The 15,439-nt window shown below is 39.4% G+C and overlaps 1 protein-coding gene across 1 annotated transcript; it reads left to right on the plus strand.

Moving 5' to 3' along the window:
- Positions 1-6,269: 6,269 nt before the first annotated feature.
- On the plus strand, positions 6,270-7,113 carry LOC147663447 (NADH dehydrogenase [ubiquinone] 1 beta subcomplex subunit 10-like). The gene has a single exon (XM_086950445.1). The coding sequence runs from the start codon at positions 6,270-6,272 to the stop codon at positions 6,798-6,800; it is 531 nt and encodes a 176-aa protein (XP_086806571.1). The 3' UTR covers positions 6,801-7,113.
- The last annotated feature ends 8,326 nt before the right edge of the window (positions 7,114-15,439 follow it).

Consider the following 15,439-nt stretch of genomic DNA (forward strand, 5'->3'; position numbering starts at 1 on the left):
CAAATAGTACCCTTCCTTTTGTTTTCCAACATTGGTTACTATAGGGGGGGGGCCACATATTATGGCTCACGTATTGCTGTAATATCTCATATCCCCTACGTTTCATGGGCTACCCTTTAGACATTAACCAGTTGAAGTAGCATTATATTTGTTAGCAGACTACATTAGCTTTTCACATGTTGTACCTCATTCCACAAGATATTGCATCCGGTACCCTTAGGGGATACCAAATATAAAAGCCTATACAGCCTACAATATTTGGTATTCCCAGTGCTTCTTGGGTTAGAAGTTACCAGGATTCTATTTTACTTCGCCTTATTTTGAATGGGAGAGCACAGTATTTCTATACCAAATATCACCATTTATATTGCTTTCCAACCTCAAATACTGTGGGGATACCAAATATTATGGTTCACATATTGCTGTAGTATCTTGTATCCCTTATGTTTCATGAGTTACACATTAGCCATTGACTAGTTGAAATTGCTTTTTATTTATTAGCAGACTACATTAGCTTTTCAAATGTTTTACATTATTCCACAAGACTTTATAACAGGTTCACTTAGGGGATATCAAATACAATGGCCTTCACCACTTATAATATGTGGTATCCCCTGTGTTTCTCGGGTTAGAATGTACCAGGATACAATTTGACATGGTCTTATGTTGGATGGGTGAGCACAATATTTCTATGCCAAATAGCACCCTTCCTTTTGCTTTCCAACATTGGTTACTATGGGGGATACCCAATAATACGGCAAACGTATTGCTGTAATATCTCATATCCCCTACATTTCATGGGCTACCATTAAGCTATTGACCAGTTGAGGTTGCCATTTATTTGATAACAGACTTTGACCATTTTATACATCATTCCACAGCATTTTACATCTGGTTCCTTTAGGGGATACCATACATTATTGGCTATACCTGCTATAATATGGGGTATCCCCTGTGTTTCCCGAGTTAGAACTTATCAGGATTCAATTTGGCATGGTCTTATGTTGGATTGGTGAGCACAGTATTTCTATGCCTAATAGCAACCTTCCTTTAACTTTCCAACATCGGTTACTATGGGGATACCAAATATTATGGCTCACGTATTGCAGTAATATCTCGTATCCCCAACGTTTCATGGTCTACCCTTCAGCCTTTGACCAGTTGAAATATCCATTTATTTGACAGTAGACTACAGAATCTTGTCACATTTTTTACATAAGTCCCAAACATTTTACATTAGGATTCCTTAGAAGATACCACATGTAATGGACTTTACCGGCTCTGATATTTGGCATTCCCTGTGTTTCTCAGGTTAGAACTTACCAGGATTCTATTTGACATGGTCTTATATTGGGTGGGTAAGCACAGTATTTCTATGTCAAATAGTACCCTTCCTTTGGCTTTCTAACATCGGTTACTATGGGGATACCAAATATTATGGCTCACTAAATGCTGTAATATCTCATATCCCGAACATTTCATGGGCTACCATTCAGCCATTGACCAGTTGAGGTTGACATTTATTTGATAGCAGACTACAGCAGCTTTTACCATTTTATACATCATTCCACAACATTTTACATTAGGATTCCTTAGAAGATGCCACATGTAATGGACTATACCAGCTATAATATTTGGTATCCCCTGTGTTTCTTGTGTTAGAACTTACCAGGATGCAATTTGACATGGCCTTATGTTGGGTGGGTTAAGCACAGTATTTCTATGCCAAATAGCATCCTTCCTTGCAAACATTGGTTATTATGGGGATAAAAAATATTATGGCTCACAGATTGCTCTAATATCTCGTATCCCTACATTTCATGGGCTACCATTTAGCCATTGACCAGTTGAGGCTGACATTTATGTGATAGCAGGCTACAGTCGCTTTTAACATTTTATTCATCATTCCACAAGATTTTACAACCAGTTCCTTCAGGGGATACCCTATATAATGGGCTATATCAGCTATAATATTTTGTATCCAATGTGTTTCTCGGGTTAGAACTTACCAGGATTCAATTTGACATGGTCTTATGTTGGGTGGATGAGCACAGTATTTCTATGCCAAATAGTGCCCTTCCTTTTGCTTTCCAACATCAGTTACTATGGGGATACCAAATATTGTGGCTCACGCATTGCTGTAATATCTCGTATCCCCTGCATTTCATGGGCCTCCGTTCAGCCATTGGCGGCTGACATTTATTTGATAGCAGACTACAGTATCTCTTACCATTTTATACATCATTCCACAAGATTTTACATCCGGTTCTTTAAGAGGATACCATACATTATTGGCTATACCAGCTATTATATTTAGTATCCCCTGTGTTTCCCGAGTTATAACTTACCAGGATTCAATTGGACATGGTCTTATGTTGGGTGGGTGAGCACAGTATTTCTACGCCAAATAACACCCTTCCTTTTGCTTCCTAACATCAGTTACTATAGGTATACGAATTATTCTGACTCACGCATTGCTGTAATATCTTGTATCCCCTTCAGTTCTTGGGCTACGGTTCACCCAATGACCAGTTGAGGTTGACATTTATTTGGGTGCACAGTCTAAATATCGAGTTTTTTATATCGACCTACAGAAATATCGAGTTTTTAATATCGAAGGAACAGAATATCGAGGTCAAGAATATCGTTGGACTGAATATCGACCCTAAGGTAAGAAATATCGATTTTTTTTATATCGATGTAAGTAATATCGAAGTCAATATCGATATCAAATATATCGATGTTACTTATCTTGATGTTACTAATATCGATTTTTGTACTTTTGTTATATATTTTATTATGTATTTAATATGTATGTGTTATATGTTTGCTTGTTTTAAATTATATGTGTACTATTTTTATATATTAATAATGTTATTTTTAAGCAGATTATAAATTTTAGTACCGGAGCAGGTTGTGATTTTATAGGGGAATAGGGTGGGAAGTAATTTAATAATAGTAAATTAATTATTAATTATTAGTAGTTATTAATTATTTTGAATTAATTCTTGGTTGTAAGTTCTGTAGCGGGTAGTGGGTTTATAAGGGAATTGGGTGGGAAGTATTTTAATTGTAATTAAGTAATGATTTATTTTTATTTTTCGTTATTCATAATTAAATTATTTTACAATTAATAATTGGCAATTAACTTTTTTAATTGTAATTAATGTTTGTAATTGGTAATTAATTGGTAATTAATTTTGTTAATTGGTAATTAATGTTTTAATTGGTAATTAATGTTTGTAATTGGTAATGATTTTTTTTAATTGGTAATTCGTTTTTTAATTTGTAATTATTATTTTTTATTTGGAAATAATTTTTTATTAATTGGTAATTAATGTTTTATAAAAAGTATATTTTGGTATAAAACATTTTTTATTGTTTAATTTTAATTTTCTTAAATTGCTAATCAATTTTTATTTGATAAAATGTTGTTTTTTTAGAAAAATCTTTTTTTTTAAATATTTATTATTTGGTAACTAATATTTATTAATTAATATTTATTGGCATTTATTGTTAATTTATTGTTAATTAATTATTCAATTGTAATTGTGTTTTTTATAATTATTAATGGGTATTTGTAAATAATGTTGAGTTTTTTAAAATGTTAATTATTATTTATTTTAAATACAAAAATTATTTATAAGTATGTTATATTTAATTTCTATGCTATCCAATGCTTTCCCTACTGTTGCACTCACTGGTGTGGAAATAGTAATTTTTACCCTTACGCTATCCAACGTTTTCCCTACTGTTGCACTCACTGGAGTGGGAATAGTAATTTTTACCCACCCACTATCCAACGCTTTCCCTACTGTTGCTCTCACTGGAGTGGGAATAGTAATTTTTACCCACACGCTATCCAACGCTTTCCCTACTGTTGCACTCACTGGAGGGGGAATAGTAATTTTTACCCCTGCACTATCCAACGCTTCCCTACTGTTGCACTCACTGGAGTGGGAATAGTAATTTTTACCCCTACGCTATACAACGCTTTCACTACTGTTGCACTCCCTGGAGTGGGAATATTAATTTTTACCCAACCGCTATCCAACGCTTTCCCTACTGTTGCACTCTCTAGAGTGGAAATAGTAATTTTTACCCCTACGCTATCCAACGCTTTCTCTACTGTTGCACTGTCTGGAGTGGAAATAGTAATTTATCCCCCTACGCTATCCAACGTTTTCCCTACTGTTTCACTCTCTGGAGTTGGAATAGTAATTTTTACCCACCCGCTATCCAACACTTTCCCTACTGTTGCACTCACTGGAGTGGGAATAGTAATTTTTAACCACCCGCTATCCAACGCTTTTCCTACTGCTGCACTCACTGGAGTGGGAATAGTAATTTTTAACCACCCGCTATCCAACGCTTTTCCTACTGCTGCACTCTCTGGAGTGGGAATAGTATTTTTTACCCTTACGCTATCCAACGCTTTTCCTACTGTTGCTCTGAAGTCGAATAGAAATTTTTACCCCTACGTTATCCAACGTTTTTCCTACTGTTGCACTCTCTGGAGTGGGAATAGTAATTTTTACCCCTACGCTATTTAACGCCTTCCCTACTGTTGAATTTTCTTGAGTGGAAATAGTAATTTTATGTTCTACGCTATCCGATGTTTTCATTACTGTAGCTTTGTTTGGACTTTAAATAGTAGTTTTATTTATTTATGTATTTAATATTTTTTTGATTTTTTTTACATAATATTGTATTTAATTATCTTTAAAAATATTGAAAGTATATTTAATTTTTTTAAATTTATTAAATATAATTATTTAATGTTATTTATGTTTTATTTTATGTGTGTAGATGTATTTGTAATTTATAGTATTGTTTAATAATGTATAAGTAATTAAAATAATTATTAAAAATTATTAAGTAAGTATACATTATATATTGTTACGAGCAACTTGTTGATTTATTATATATTGTATATATATTTTTAATTAAAGTTTTATTATTAAATATGTATTATGTATTAATTTTAAACATTATTAAATATATTTAAATAGGTTTATTTTATTTTTAAGTGTCATTTACTTTATTTTACTTTTTCTTACAGAAAAAAATCTATGTTTTTAATTACGATATTTTTAACATCGATTTTTTTATTTCGATATGTTTGTACTTACAATGTTGTAGATAGGATGTCGATATACTTGCCTTCGATATTCCAGCGTCGATATTTCTGTAGGTCGATATTCTGTCTGTCGATATTCTTTCAGTGATCCATTTATTTAATAGCAGACTACAGTAGCTTTTAACATTCTATACATCAATCCACAAGCTTTTACAACCTGTTCATTTAGGGGATACCAATTATAATGGGCTATATCAGCTACAATATTTGGTATCCCCTGTGTTTCTCGGGTTAGAACTTACCAGGATTCAATTAGACATGGTCTTATGTTGGGTGCGTGAGTACAGTATTTCTATGGCAAATAGCACTCTTCCTTTTGCTTTCCACCATTGGTTACTAAGGGGATACCAAATATTATGGCTCACGCACTGCTGTAATATATCGTATCCCCTACATTTTATGGGCTTCCGTTCAGCCATTGACCAGTTGAGGCTAAAATGTATTTGATACAGACTAAAGTAGCTTTTACCATTTTATACATCATTTCACAAGATTTTACAACTGGTTCTTTTAGAGGATACCATACATTATTGGCTACACCAGCTATAATATTTGGTATCCCCTATGTTTCTCGGGTTAGAACTTATCAAGATTCAATTTGACAAGGTCTTATGTTGGATTGGTGAGCACAGTATTTCTATGCCTAATAGCACCCTTTCTTTAACTTTCCAACATCGGTTACTATGGGGATACCAAATATTATGGCTCACACATTGCTGTAATAGCTCGTATCCCCTACGTTTCATGGGCTAACCTTGAGACGTTCAGCAGTTGAAGTTGCCTTTTATTTGTTAGCACACTACATCATATATTCACATCTTATACATCATTCCACAACATTACACATCGGGTTCCATTAAGGGATACCATAGATAATGGGCTATATCATCTATAATATTTGGTATCCCCTGTGTTTCTCGGGTTAGAACTTACCAGGATTCAGTTTGACATGGTCTTATGTTGGGTGGATGAGCACAGTATTTCTATGCCAAATAGCACCCTTCCTTTTGCTTTCCAACATTGGTTACTATGGGGATACCAAATATTATGGCTCATGCATTGCTGTAATATCTCGTATCCCCTGCATTTCATGGGCTTCCGTTCAGCCATTGGACCGTTGAGGCTGAAGATGCCAGACAAGGCGGATAAAGATGTGTACAAGGAGCCGCCTCCTCGCACCCCGGACATCAAGCCGGAGACGTCGCTGCCGAACCCCACGGTGCTGTTGGTCGGGGCCTATCACTATGCTGTGGATGTGCCAGTGACGTTTTTCAGGGATTTGATTGACCGCCAGCGTGAAAAGAACAGGTATTACTATTATCACCGCCAGTACCGCCGCGTCCCAGATCTGACTGAGTGTGAGGAGAAGGATTACCTATGCCATTTTGAAGCAGAGATGCAATGGAGACGAGACCATAAAGTTGACCAGGCGATAGTGCAGATAGTCCAGCAGAGGATGCAAGCCTGCCATCAGCGGGAAGGGAACAGCTACGTCCAGAACTGTGCCAAGGAAGTGCAACAGTTTGAAGAGGTTGCGAAGGGCTTTCGGTCAAGATATGCGGACCTGGGCGCGTATGGGAATGCCCGGAAGTGCCTCATGAAGCAGAAACATAGAATGATTGATGAAAGAAAAGCCCAGGCAGAAGCTGCTGAATCCTAATCCGAGTTTTTTTACTCTCTTTCGACCTCCATTGTGGGAATGTGTCTGTGCCCCTTGGCCCCAAATCAATCAGTGGATATTGCAGCGTTTTCAGACTTTTGACTTCAACATCCTTCACCGGTTAATGTCTTCAATCCATTTTGAGAATTGCTCCAGAAGGAATCGGATATTAGAACCCAAAGCTGTGAATCTGGCTTTTTGTTAAGGGCACTATGAGGTTTATTGATTCCGAGAGGTTTGGTTGGTATCTATTAGCAGCCTACGTGGATTCTTACCTAGCTGTACAATAAAGTATCTATAACAAAAATATAAACTGGTCTTTTTGTTTAAAAGGGTGGGCCTAGGTACCATGCTACATACGGGTTTGATTATTGTATCATTTATATTTAATTGAGGGTGTTCATCCATTACTGATGGGCAAGAGCACTGCCCAAGCCAGCAGATTCCACCCACCATATATTTCTATTTAGGTACAAACTTCTAGTGTTGTGTGGACCAGTGCACTCAGTCACCATAATTATCAGGGACAAACCTAAAGGGTTTTTCTCTCTCTGCAGCAAGGACATAATTAACACACGAGGGTAATCACCCAACCGTTGCTTTGGACTGCCTTTCTCCCCCCGGACTTGCAGCACTCTTCCTGGACTTTCAGACCTGGACCTCTGTGTTCCCCGCCATTTTCTCTCTATGACGCACTGCTTCTTCTACCTTTCTCCTCCGCCTTTTTATCGATCTCTCACCTCCCTCTCTCTGTCCTAGTGACCTCTCTATTGTCTCTCCTGATGCCTACTTGTGACTATCTGCTTCCCTCTCTGGTTTGTATCACTTTCCTGCCCTTCTCTGTCCCTCCCTTGGTGATGTGACTTTAAAACCAGTCTTATCCCCTCCCTATGTATATAGAGATAACTCTAATCACTAGTATATACAGTAGATGTGACTTTTAGAGTATATCCATGTGTATCCGTCAAGACTTCAAACAAACTAGTTGTAAAGGGGCAGCTGAAATTCCAGGAGCCTAGTCCCGACAGCTCGACGACTTCGGAGGGCTGGAAGAGGTCCCCCGCTACACGGCGGAGGAGGGCACTGGACATCGAATGCTGTCTTATGTAAAGCGCTTTGATAACCTAATCGGTTCAAGATCCTGAAATGTGCAACGTAACTGATTCTATGTAAACTGCTGTGATAATTTGTAACGGAACTGGTGCTATGTAAAGCGCTCTGATAACCTAATCGGTTCAAGTTCGCGCTATAGAAAACTCTAAAAATAAATAAATAAAAAATAAATTTATTTAATAGCAGACTACAGCAGCACTTACCATTTTATACATCATTCCACAAGATTTTACATCTGGTTCTTTAAGAGGATACCATACATTATTGGCTATACCAGCTATAATAGATGGCATCCAATGTGTTTCTCGGGTTAGAACTCACCAGGATTCAATTTGACATGGTCTTATGCTGGATGGGTGAGCAGAGTATTTCTATGCCAAATAGCACCCTTCCTTTTGCTTTCCAACATCAGTAACTATGGGGATACCAAATATTATGACACACGCATTGCTGTAATATATCGTATCCCCTTCATATCTTGGACTACCGTTCAGCCATTGACCAGTTCAGGTTGACATTTATTTGATAGCAGACTACAGTTGCTTTTAACATTTTGTACATCATTCCACAAGATTTTACAACTGGTTCCTTTAGAGGATACCATACATTATTGGCTATACCAGCTATAATATTTGGTATCCCCTGTGTTTCCCGAGTTAGAACTTATCAAGATTCAATTTGACATGGTCTTATGTTGGATTTGTGAGCACAGTATTTCTATGCCTAATAGCACCCTTCCTTTAACTTTCCAACATCGGTTACTATGGGGATACCAAATAATATGGCTCACACATTGCTATGGCTCACACATTGCTGTAATACCTCGTATCGCCCACGTTTCATGGACTACCCTTGAAACATTCACCAGTTGAAGTTATCTTTTATTTGTTAGCACACTACAGTATATTTTCACAACCATTACCTCATTCTACAACATTCCTAATCCTATTCCTTTATGGGATACCATATATATTGGGCTATATCATCTATAATATTTGCTATCCCCTGTGTTTCTCGGGTTAGAACTTACCAGGATTCAGTTTGACATGGTCTTGTGTTAGGTGGGTGTGCACAGTATTTCTATGCCAAATAGCACCCTTCCTTTTGCTTTCCAACATTGGTTACTATGGGGATACCAAATATTATGGCTCACGCATTGCTGTAATATCTCGTATCCCCTACATTTCATGGGCTACCATTAAGCCATTGACCAGTTGAGATTGCCATTTATTTGATTACAGACTTTGACCATTTTATACATCATTCCACAACATTTTACATCTGGTTCCTTTAGGGGACACCATACATTATTGGCTATACCTGCTATATTATTTGGTATCCCCTGTGTTTCCCGAGTTAGAACTTATCAGGATTTAATTTGACATGGCCTTATGTTGGATTGGTGAGCACAGTGTTTCTATGCCTCATAGCACCCTCCCTTTAACTTTCCAACATTGGTTACTGTGGGGATACCAAATATTATGTCTCACACATTGCTGTAATACCTTGTATCCCCTATATTTCATAGCCTACCCTTGAGATATTCAGCAGTTGAAGTTGCCTTATATTTTTTAGCAGACTACAGTATCTTTTCACATCTTATACATCATTCCACCACATTTTACACTTGGGGGCATATTATCAAGACCGGCGATAAAATTATCACCGCTTTAGCGGCAGGAAACTGCCGCTAAAGTGGCGATAATGGCCTTGATAATATGCCATTATGAATTGCCATAGCAGCCCAGGTTTTGGTGTTAACTTGGGCTGTTATGGGAATTCACAAGGACATATTATCAAAGCCAAGATCGCTGCCTTAGCGGCAGTTTCCTGCCGCTAAAGCGGCGATAATTTTATCGCCTTTCTTGATAATATGCCCCCTGGTTCCTTTATGAGATATGTAACAAAGAAGGGGTAAATGAATTGGATCAGCTGTCGATCCTTAGGCTCGAATTACCATTCCTGAGAAGTAGAATGGAAGGTCCAACCTGAGTCAGAGCCCCAAGTAGTAAACTGACAAAGAGGGACTCAGTTGTTCCTAAAAATATATGAAAAATATATGAAAAATAGGGTCAAGGAGGGAGGAAAAGGAGGGTAGTGCTCAATGGAGGGCTACCCTGGGCATCCCATTAGTTGGAATTAATGGCCTCACACACTCTTGCAAGTGTCATGCTTCATCATTGGCCGTTGCTCCTCGTTGGACAGGCGGTGCAATGTCCAACGGGCTCACCTCTAGGAGGGGCTCTTTATCGGAGATCTTTTTTCCAACAGCCTGTGGGTGAAGTGCAAGTAAGGGGCCAGGAGAAAAGTGGATAGTGTAGGTGGGTGCGTTAAAATATAGCACGAGGTACCGGAGATCAATTTATTCTGGTGGTTCCCATGCTATATGTTAAAATCAGTGGGTAGCCTATGATCGCCGGAGTTAATGGTTCCGTATCACGATCTAGGACTACAATGAGTTCTGTGAGGTCGACATGTTTCTCGCTTGTGCAATTATGCTGCGATTCTTCAGGACCTAATATAATAATACATCTATCACAAGGCTCGACCTACTAGAGTGTCAACCTATATAATATATATTTATTTACTGTTGTACTACCTGGTTAAGACTGCTCTTGCCTAGAGGAGACAAAAGAAAGAGTTACCAAAATACAGAGACAACAGTTTCCCATTCTTGACCGTGAACACACTGTGATTGTGTGAAGAGAAGTGACTCCGTGGTAGTGACATTCTGTGCGCAGTGACATTCTGTGCGCAGTGATCAATAAGTGTCAATTTAATCACATATACCACATGTCATCTCTTATTAAAATAAAATTAAAACTAAAGATAAAATTAAAAATAGCAGCAGTTTCTTCAAGGTGTCTAATTCGTAAAGCCAGTGGGGGCTAATAGTTGCACAATTACTCACCTACAGGTCAAGGAGTACAGGTGTCAGCAGTACCCGGTAGGTGTGACTTCAAGGGGGAGAGCCAATAGGGGTTTAATGGCTAAAGGGGAGAGAAAGGCACCCAAGTCCAGTATGTCAAAAAATCTATGAACGCCAAAATAACTCGGCGTTTTAAGACTAAGGGAGGGGGTGTATTGTAGCCTCATGATTCACACACCATCCATGTGTAGGATGTGCCAATGTAGGAGACACTCTCCTATGATCATTCATCCATTCCTTAACATCAGTAATATGCTATTAAACCAAGTTCTAGTGGGTTAAGGTTTCGAGTTACTTCGCTGATGATTACATATGGTTATGGGGTCTTAATTGAAGTGTCCAGAGTGCCACGTTTGGAGATTACAACCAGGTCTGCGTATCTATCGGGTTGTGGTTGCCACCGTAGAAACGCATCCGTGTGTTATCTGTATCGATGCCCATTTCCAGTCTGTGCCTCCGTGTGGAGATTTAGAGGAGTACAACAAAACAAGCGTACAAGTACCCTGGTATTAAGGCAATGGATACAATATCAATGAGCCCCCAGCAGTAAGGAGTTCCTCCCTCCTTGACCCTATTTTTCATATATTTTTCATATATTTTTAGGACCAACTGAGTCCCTCTTTGTCAGTTTACTCCTTTATGAGATACCAAAATATAATGGGCTATACTAACTATAATATTTGGTATCCCCTGTGCCTCTCGGATTTGAACTTACTAGGATTCAATTTGACATGGGCTTATTTTGGATGGGTGAGCACAATATTTCCATGCCTAAATAGCACCCTTTATTTTGCATACCAACATTCTTTATAATGTGGATACCATATATTTTTATTCACACATTGATGTAATATCTCTTATCCCCTATGTTTCATGGGTTAACCTTTAGCCACTGACCCCTTTAAGTTGCCTTTTATTTGATAGCAGACTACAACAGCTTTTTACATGGTTTACATGATTCCACTAGATTTTACATCTGGTTTCCTTAGGGGATATCACATATAATGGCCTTTACCGTCTATAATATTTGGTATCCCTTTGTGTTTCTGGGGTTAGAACTTACCAGTATTCAATTTGACATGGTCTTATGTTGGATGGATGAGCACAGTATTTCTATGGCAAATAGCACCCTTTGTTTTGCTTTCCAACACCGTTTACAACGGGGATACCAAAAAAATGGATCACGCATTGATGTGATATCTCATATACCCTGTGTTTCATGGGTTACCCTTTAGCCATTGACCACTTCAAATTGTCTTTCATTTGATAGCAGACTGCAGGATCTTTTCACATCTTTTACATCATTCCACAAGGTTTAATGTCAGGTTCCTTTAGGGAATACTAAATATAATAGCCTGTACTTGCTATAATATTTGGTATCCAAGTGTTTCTTGGATTAGATCTTACTAGGATTCAATGTGATATGGTCTTGTGGTGGCTGCGTGAGCACAGTATTGCTCTGACAAATGGCACCCTTCCGTGAGTCTTCCAACACCTTTAACAACTTTTGAAGGGTTACCTTTTAGCCATTGATCAACTGGAAATGTCTTTTGGTTGGATACCAGATTGCAGTTTCTTTTCACATTTTTGATGTTATCACGCAAACTTTCACATCCAGTTTCTTTGGAGAATACCAGATTTAATGGCCCATACCGACTATAATATTTTGTATCAAGGTTTATAAATTACCATGATTCAATTGGACATTGTCTTATGTTGGCTTAGTGAGCATAGTACTTGTCTGCCAACTGGCACCCTTTCTTGATTTTCTAACATCTACTAGAGCAAGGGTCTTCAAACTGTGGGGCGCGACCTCTAGGGGGGCCGTGGAGTGATAGGAAGGGGGTCGCGCATTCCCTTCACACTTCTGCCGAGGCCCATAGCTTCAGCCCCCTCCTCCCCCATACTGTGTCTAAGCCCTGGCTGCTGCAATGCAGTTCGCGCTGCTGGGGGCTCGGCTGGGAGGTGTCTGGAGTCTTATCTCTGGCCGCCTGAGCTTTTCACAGGTCTTTAAAGACCATTTGCATATTTACATGCCTTTGTTTACTGGTTACCTAGGCTTAGTTTTTTAATGGTTCCAGTACCCCCTGGGCCCCCACTCTGCCTATTCCTTACATTTGTATTTTCACACTTACTGCTGTAGTGTGAGAATGCATTTAATGAAAAGAAATAGAAAGTTGGGTAGCCAAAACAAAAATGCCTGCCACGTGTTGTTTAAAGAGTCCAGAGACCTGCTCTTGACACTAAATAGAGTTATAAATAAAAAAGTATGTATTAACTAGCTATGTGACTTTTCTGTCTTTGTTCTCTTTAATTATCAGTCATGGATCATTGAGTTAGCCCTAGAACACAATTAAAAGTGCTTTCTATTTATATTTGCTGTTCTAAGTATTCACAGATAAGTGCTAAAAATACAGCTTTAGGTGAGTGCTTAATTCTGGGCTATCAAAATAATGAACTGTATCAGCACATTATTTATTTTCTCCACCGACTATCCCTAATTAATGCCATTATAGCAATAGTTTAACTTATATATGAAACCCTACGCTTCAAGTTTCTGGGATTGCACCCTGCTTTCAGACTACTCACTTCTCATTCTCGCCTTCACTTTCACTCTCACCCAGCACTCACAGCGATCACAATGCACTCACACTGATCACCATGCACTCACAGCAATCACCATGCACTCACAGCAATCACAATGCACTCACAGCAATCACCATGCACTCACAGCAATCACAATGCACTCACAGCAATCACAATGCACTCACAGCAATCACAATGCACTCACACTGATCACCATGCACTCACACTGATCACCATGCACTCACAACATTCACCCTCTCACACTGCACTCACAGTGATCACAATACACTCACACTGATCACAATGCACTCACACTGATCACAATGCACTCACACTGATCACCATGCACTCACAGTGATCACCATGCACTCACACTGATCACCATGCACTCACACTGATCACCATGCACTCACACTGATCACCATGCACTCACACTGATCAACATACACTCACACTGATCACCATGCACTCACAGCAATCACCATGCACTCACAGCAATCACCATGCACTCACAGCAATCACAATGATCACCATGCACTCACAACATTCACCCACTCACCCTGCACTCACAGTGATCACAATACACTCACACTGATCACCCTGCACTCACACTGATCACCCTGCACTCACACTGATCACCCTGCACTCACACTGATCACCATGCACTCACACCGATCACACTACTCACCCTGCACTCATGTGAACTTCACTCACCTGTCCCTCCCTCACTGCTCAATCTGTAGCTCACTCAAACAAGGCCATCACTAACCATGCATTAATTCGTCCCACTCTGCATTTACAGCCGAACCCAAATTCATATTTGGTCACCTCACTCACCCTGCAGTCACTCCTTTTACCCTACTCTCACACTGTTGCCTCGCTCACCGTGCAGTCACTTGGGTACTCCTGTCACCCACACAGAGTTTAGAAATTTTTGTCAGGAGGGGGTCCTTACGACTGAAAATGTTGACGGGGGGGGTCTCGGCATCCAAAAGTTTGAAGACCTCTGTACTAGAGGGATACCAAATATTACAGCTTTTGCATTGGTTGTAATATCTCAAAACCCTTTTTTTTCATGGGTTACCCTTTAGCAATTGACCACCTAAAGTTGCCTTTTATTTGATAGCAGATTATAGTATTTGTTCGCATTTTTGATTACATTCCACCAACTTTTTTTTACATTCAGTTCCTATGAGGGGGCCTGGCAGACCCCACATGCTGCCCCAGCATTACACTGAGCTTACCCGCGGCCCAAACCTGGTGGCGAGTCAGGGACGGTGGCACACTGTCTAGAACCTGCTGGTGCATGCACTTGGGGTTGATACCAATGTGGGTATGATGGTGAAGCCAAAATCTGCTAAGTACCCCACCTCAGTCATTGGGGATTCAGGGGGCACTCTACCCCTCCTGATAATGGGGCCGGCACTCTGGCCCACTCTCTACAGTCACTCTTTACAGTTTGAAAATATATTGCAGGCAATTCTGACACACACGCCACACCGAAGTAAAAGATCAAGGCAGTCTCCTGGGATGTGAACCTGCTCTGTACGGACCACAGGAAACTGGTGGAATATGTGCATGATGATGAATCCACATTAAACATGATGTTACCCACATTGCAAGAGCTAAAAACCCAGCTGAAGGACATGACGGTGGAGGTGACCTCTCCACATCAGAGGATGCAGATTGGGGCTCATGGAATAATATTGTCCACTCCTTGGGATTTATGGCATGCTGGGGGGGGGGGGGGGCTAAGTACAGAACTCTTCCTCAATCAGTGGCCAATGACCACAGTGCTGACAGGCAATGTACCCACATTTTTCTCTGTGGAGAAAGCACAATATCTACCTGGGAGGTCATTGCCATCAGGGGCCCATACGAGTCAAGTAATTGCAAAACATCTTAATGATAGAGAGAGAGACTTTATTCTGAAGTTTTTTTGGATGAAAGGTCCCTGGCACTTTGAGGGCAGAATTTACTGTGGACATGCAGCATCTTCGCAAGTCGCATA

The sequence above is a fragment of the Lissotriton vulgaris genome, unplaced genomic scaffold (assembly GCF_964263255.1).
Source record: "Lissotriton vulgaris unplaced genomic scaffold, aLisVul1.2 SCAFFOLD_6334, whole genome shotgun sequence".
Classification (NCBI taxonomy): Eukaryota; Metazoa; Chordata; class Amphibia; order Caudata; family Salamandridae; genus Lissotriton; species Lissotriton vulgaris.

What these genes read in the sequence shown, in the direction of transcription:
- LOC147663447 (XM_086950445.1), top strand. Translation starts at nt 6,270, where the DNA reads ATGCCAGACAAGGCGGATAAAGATGTGTACAAGGAGCCGCCTCCTCGC.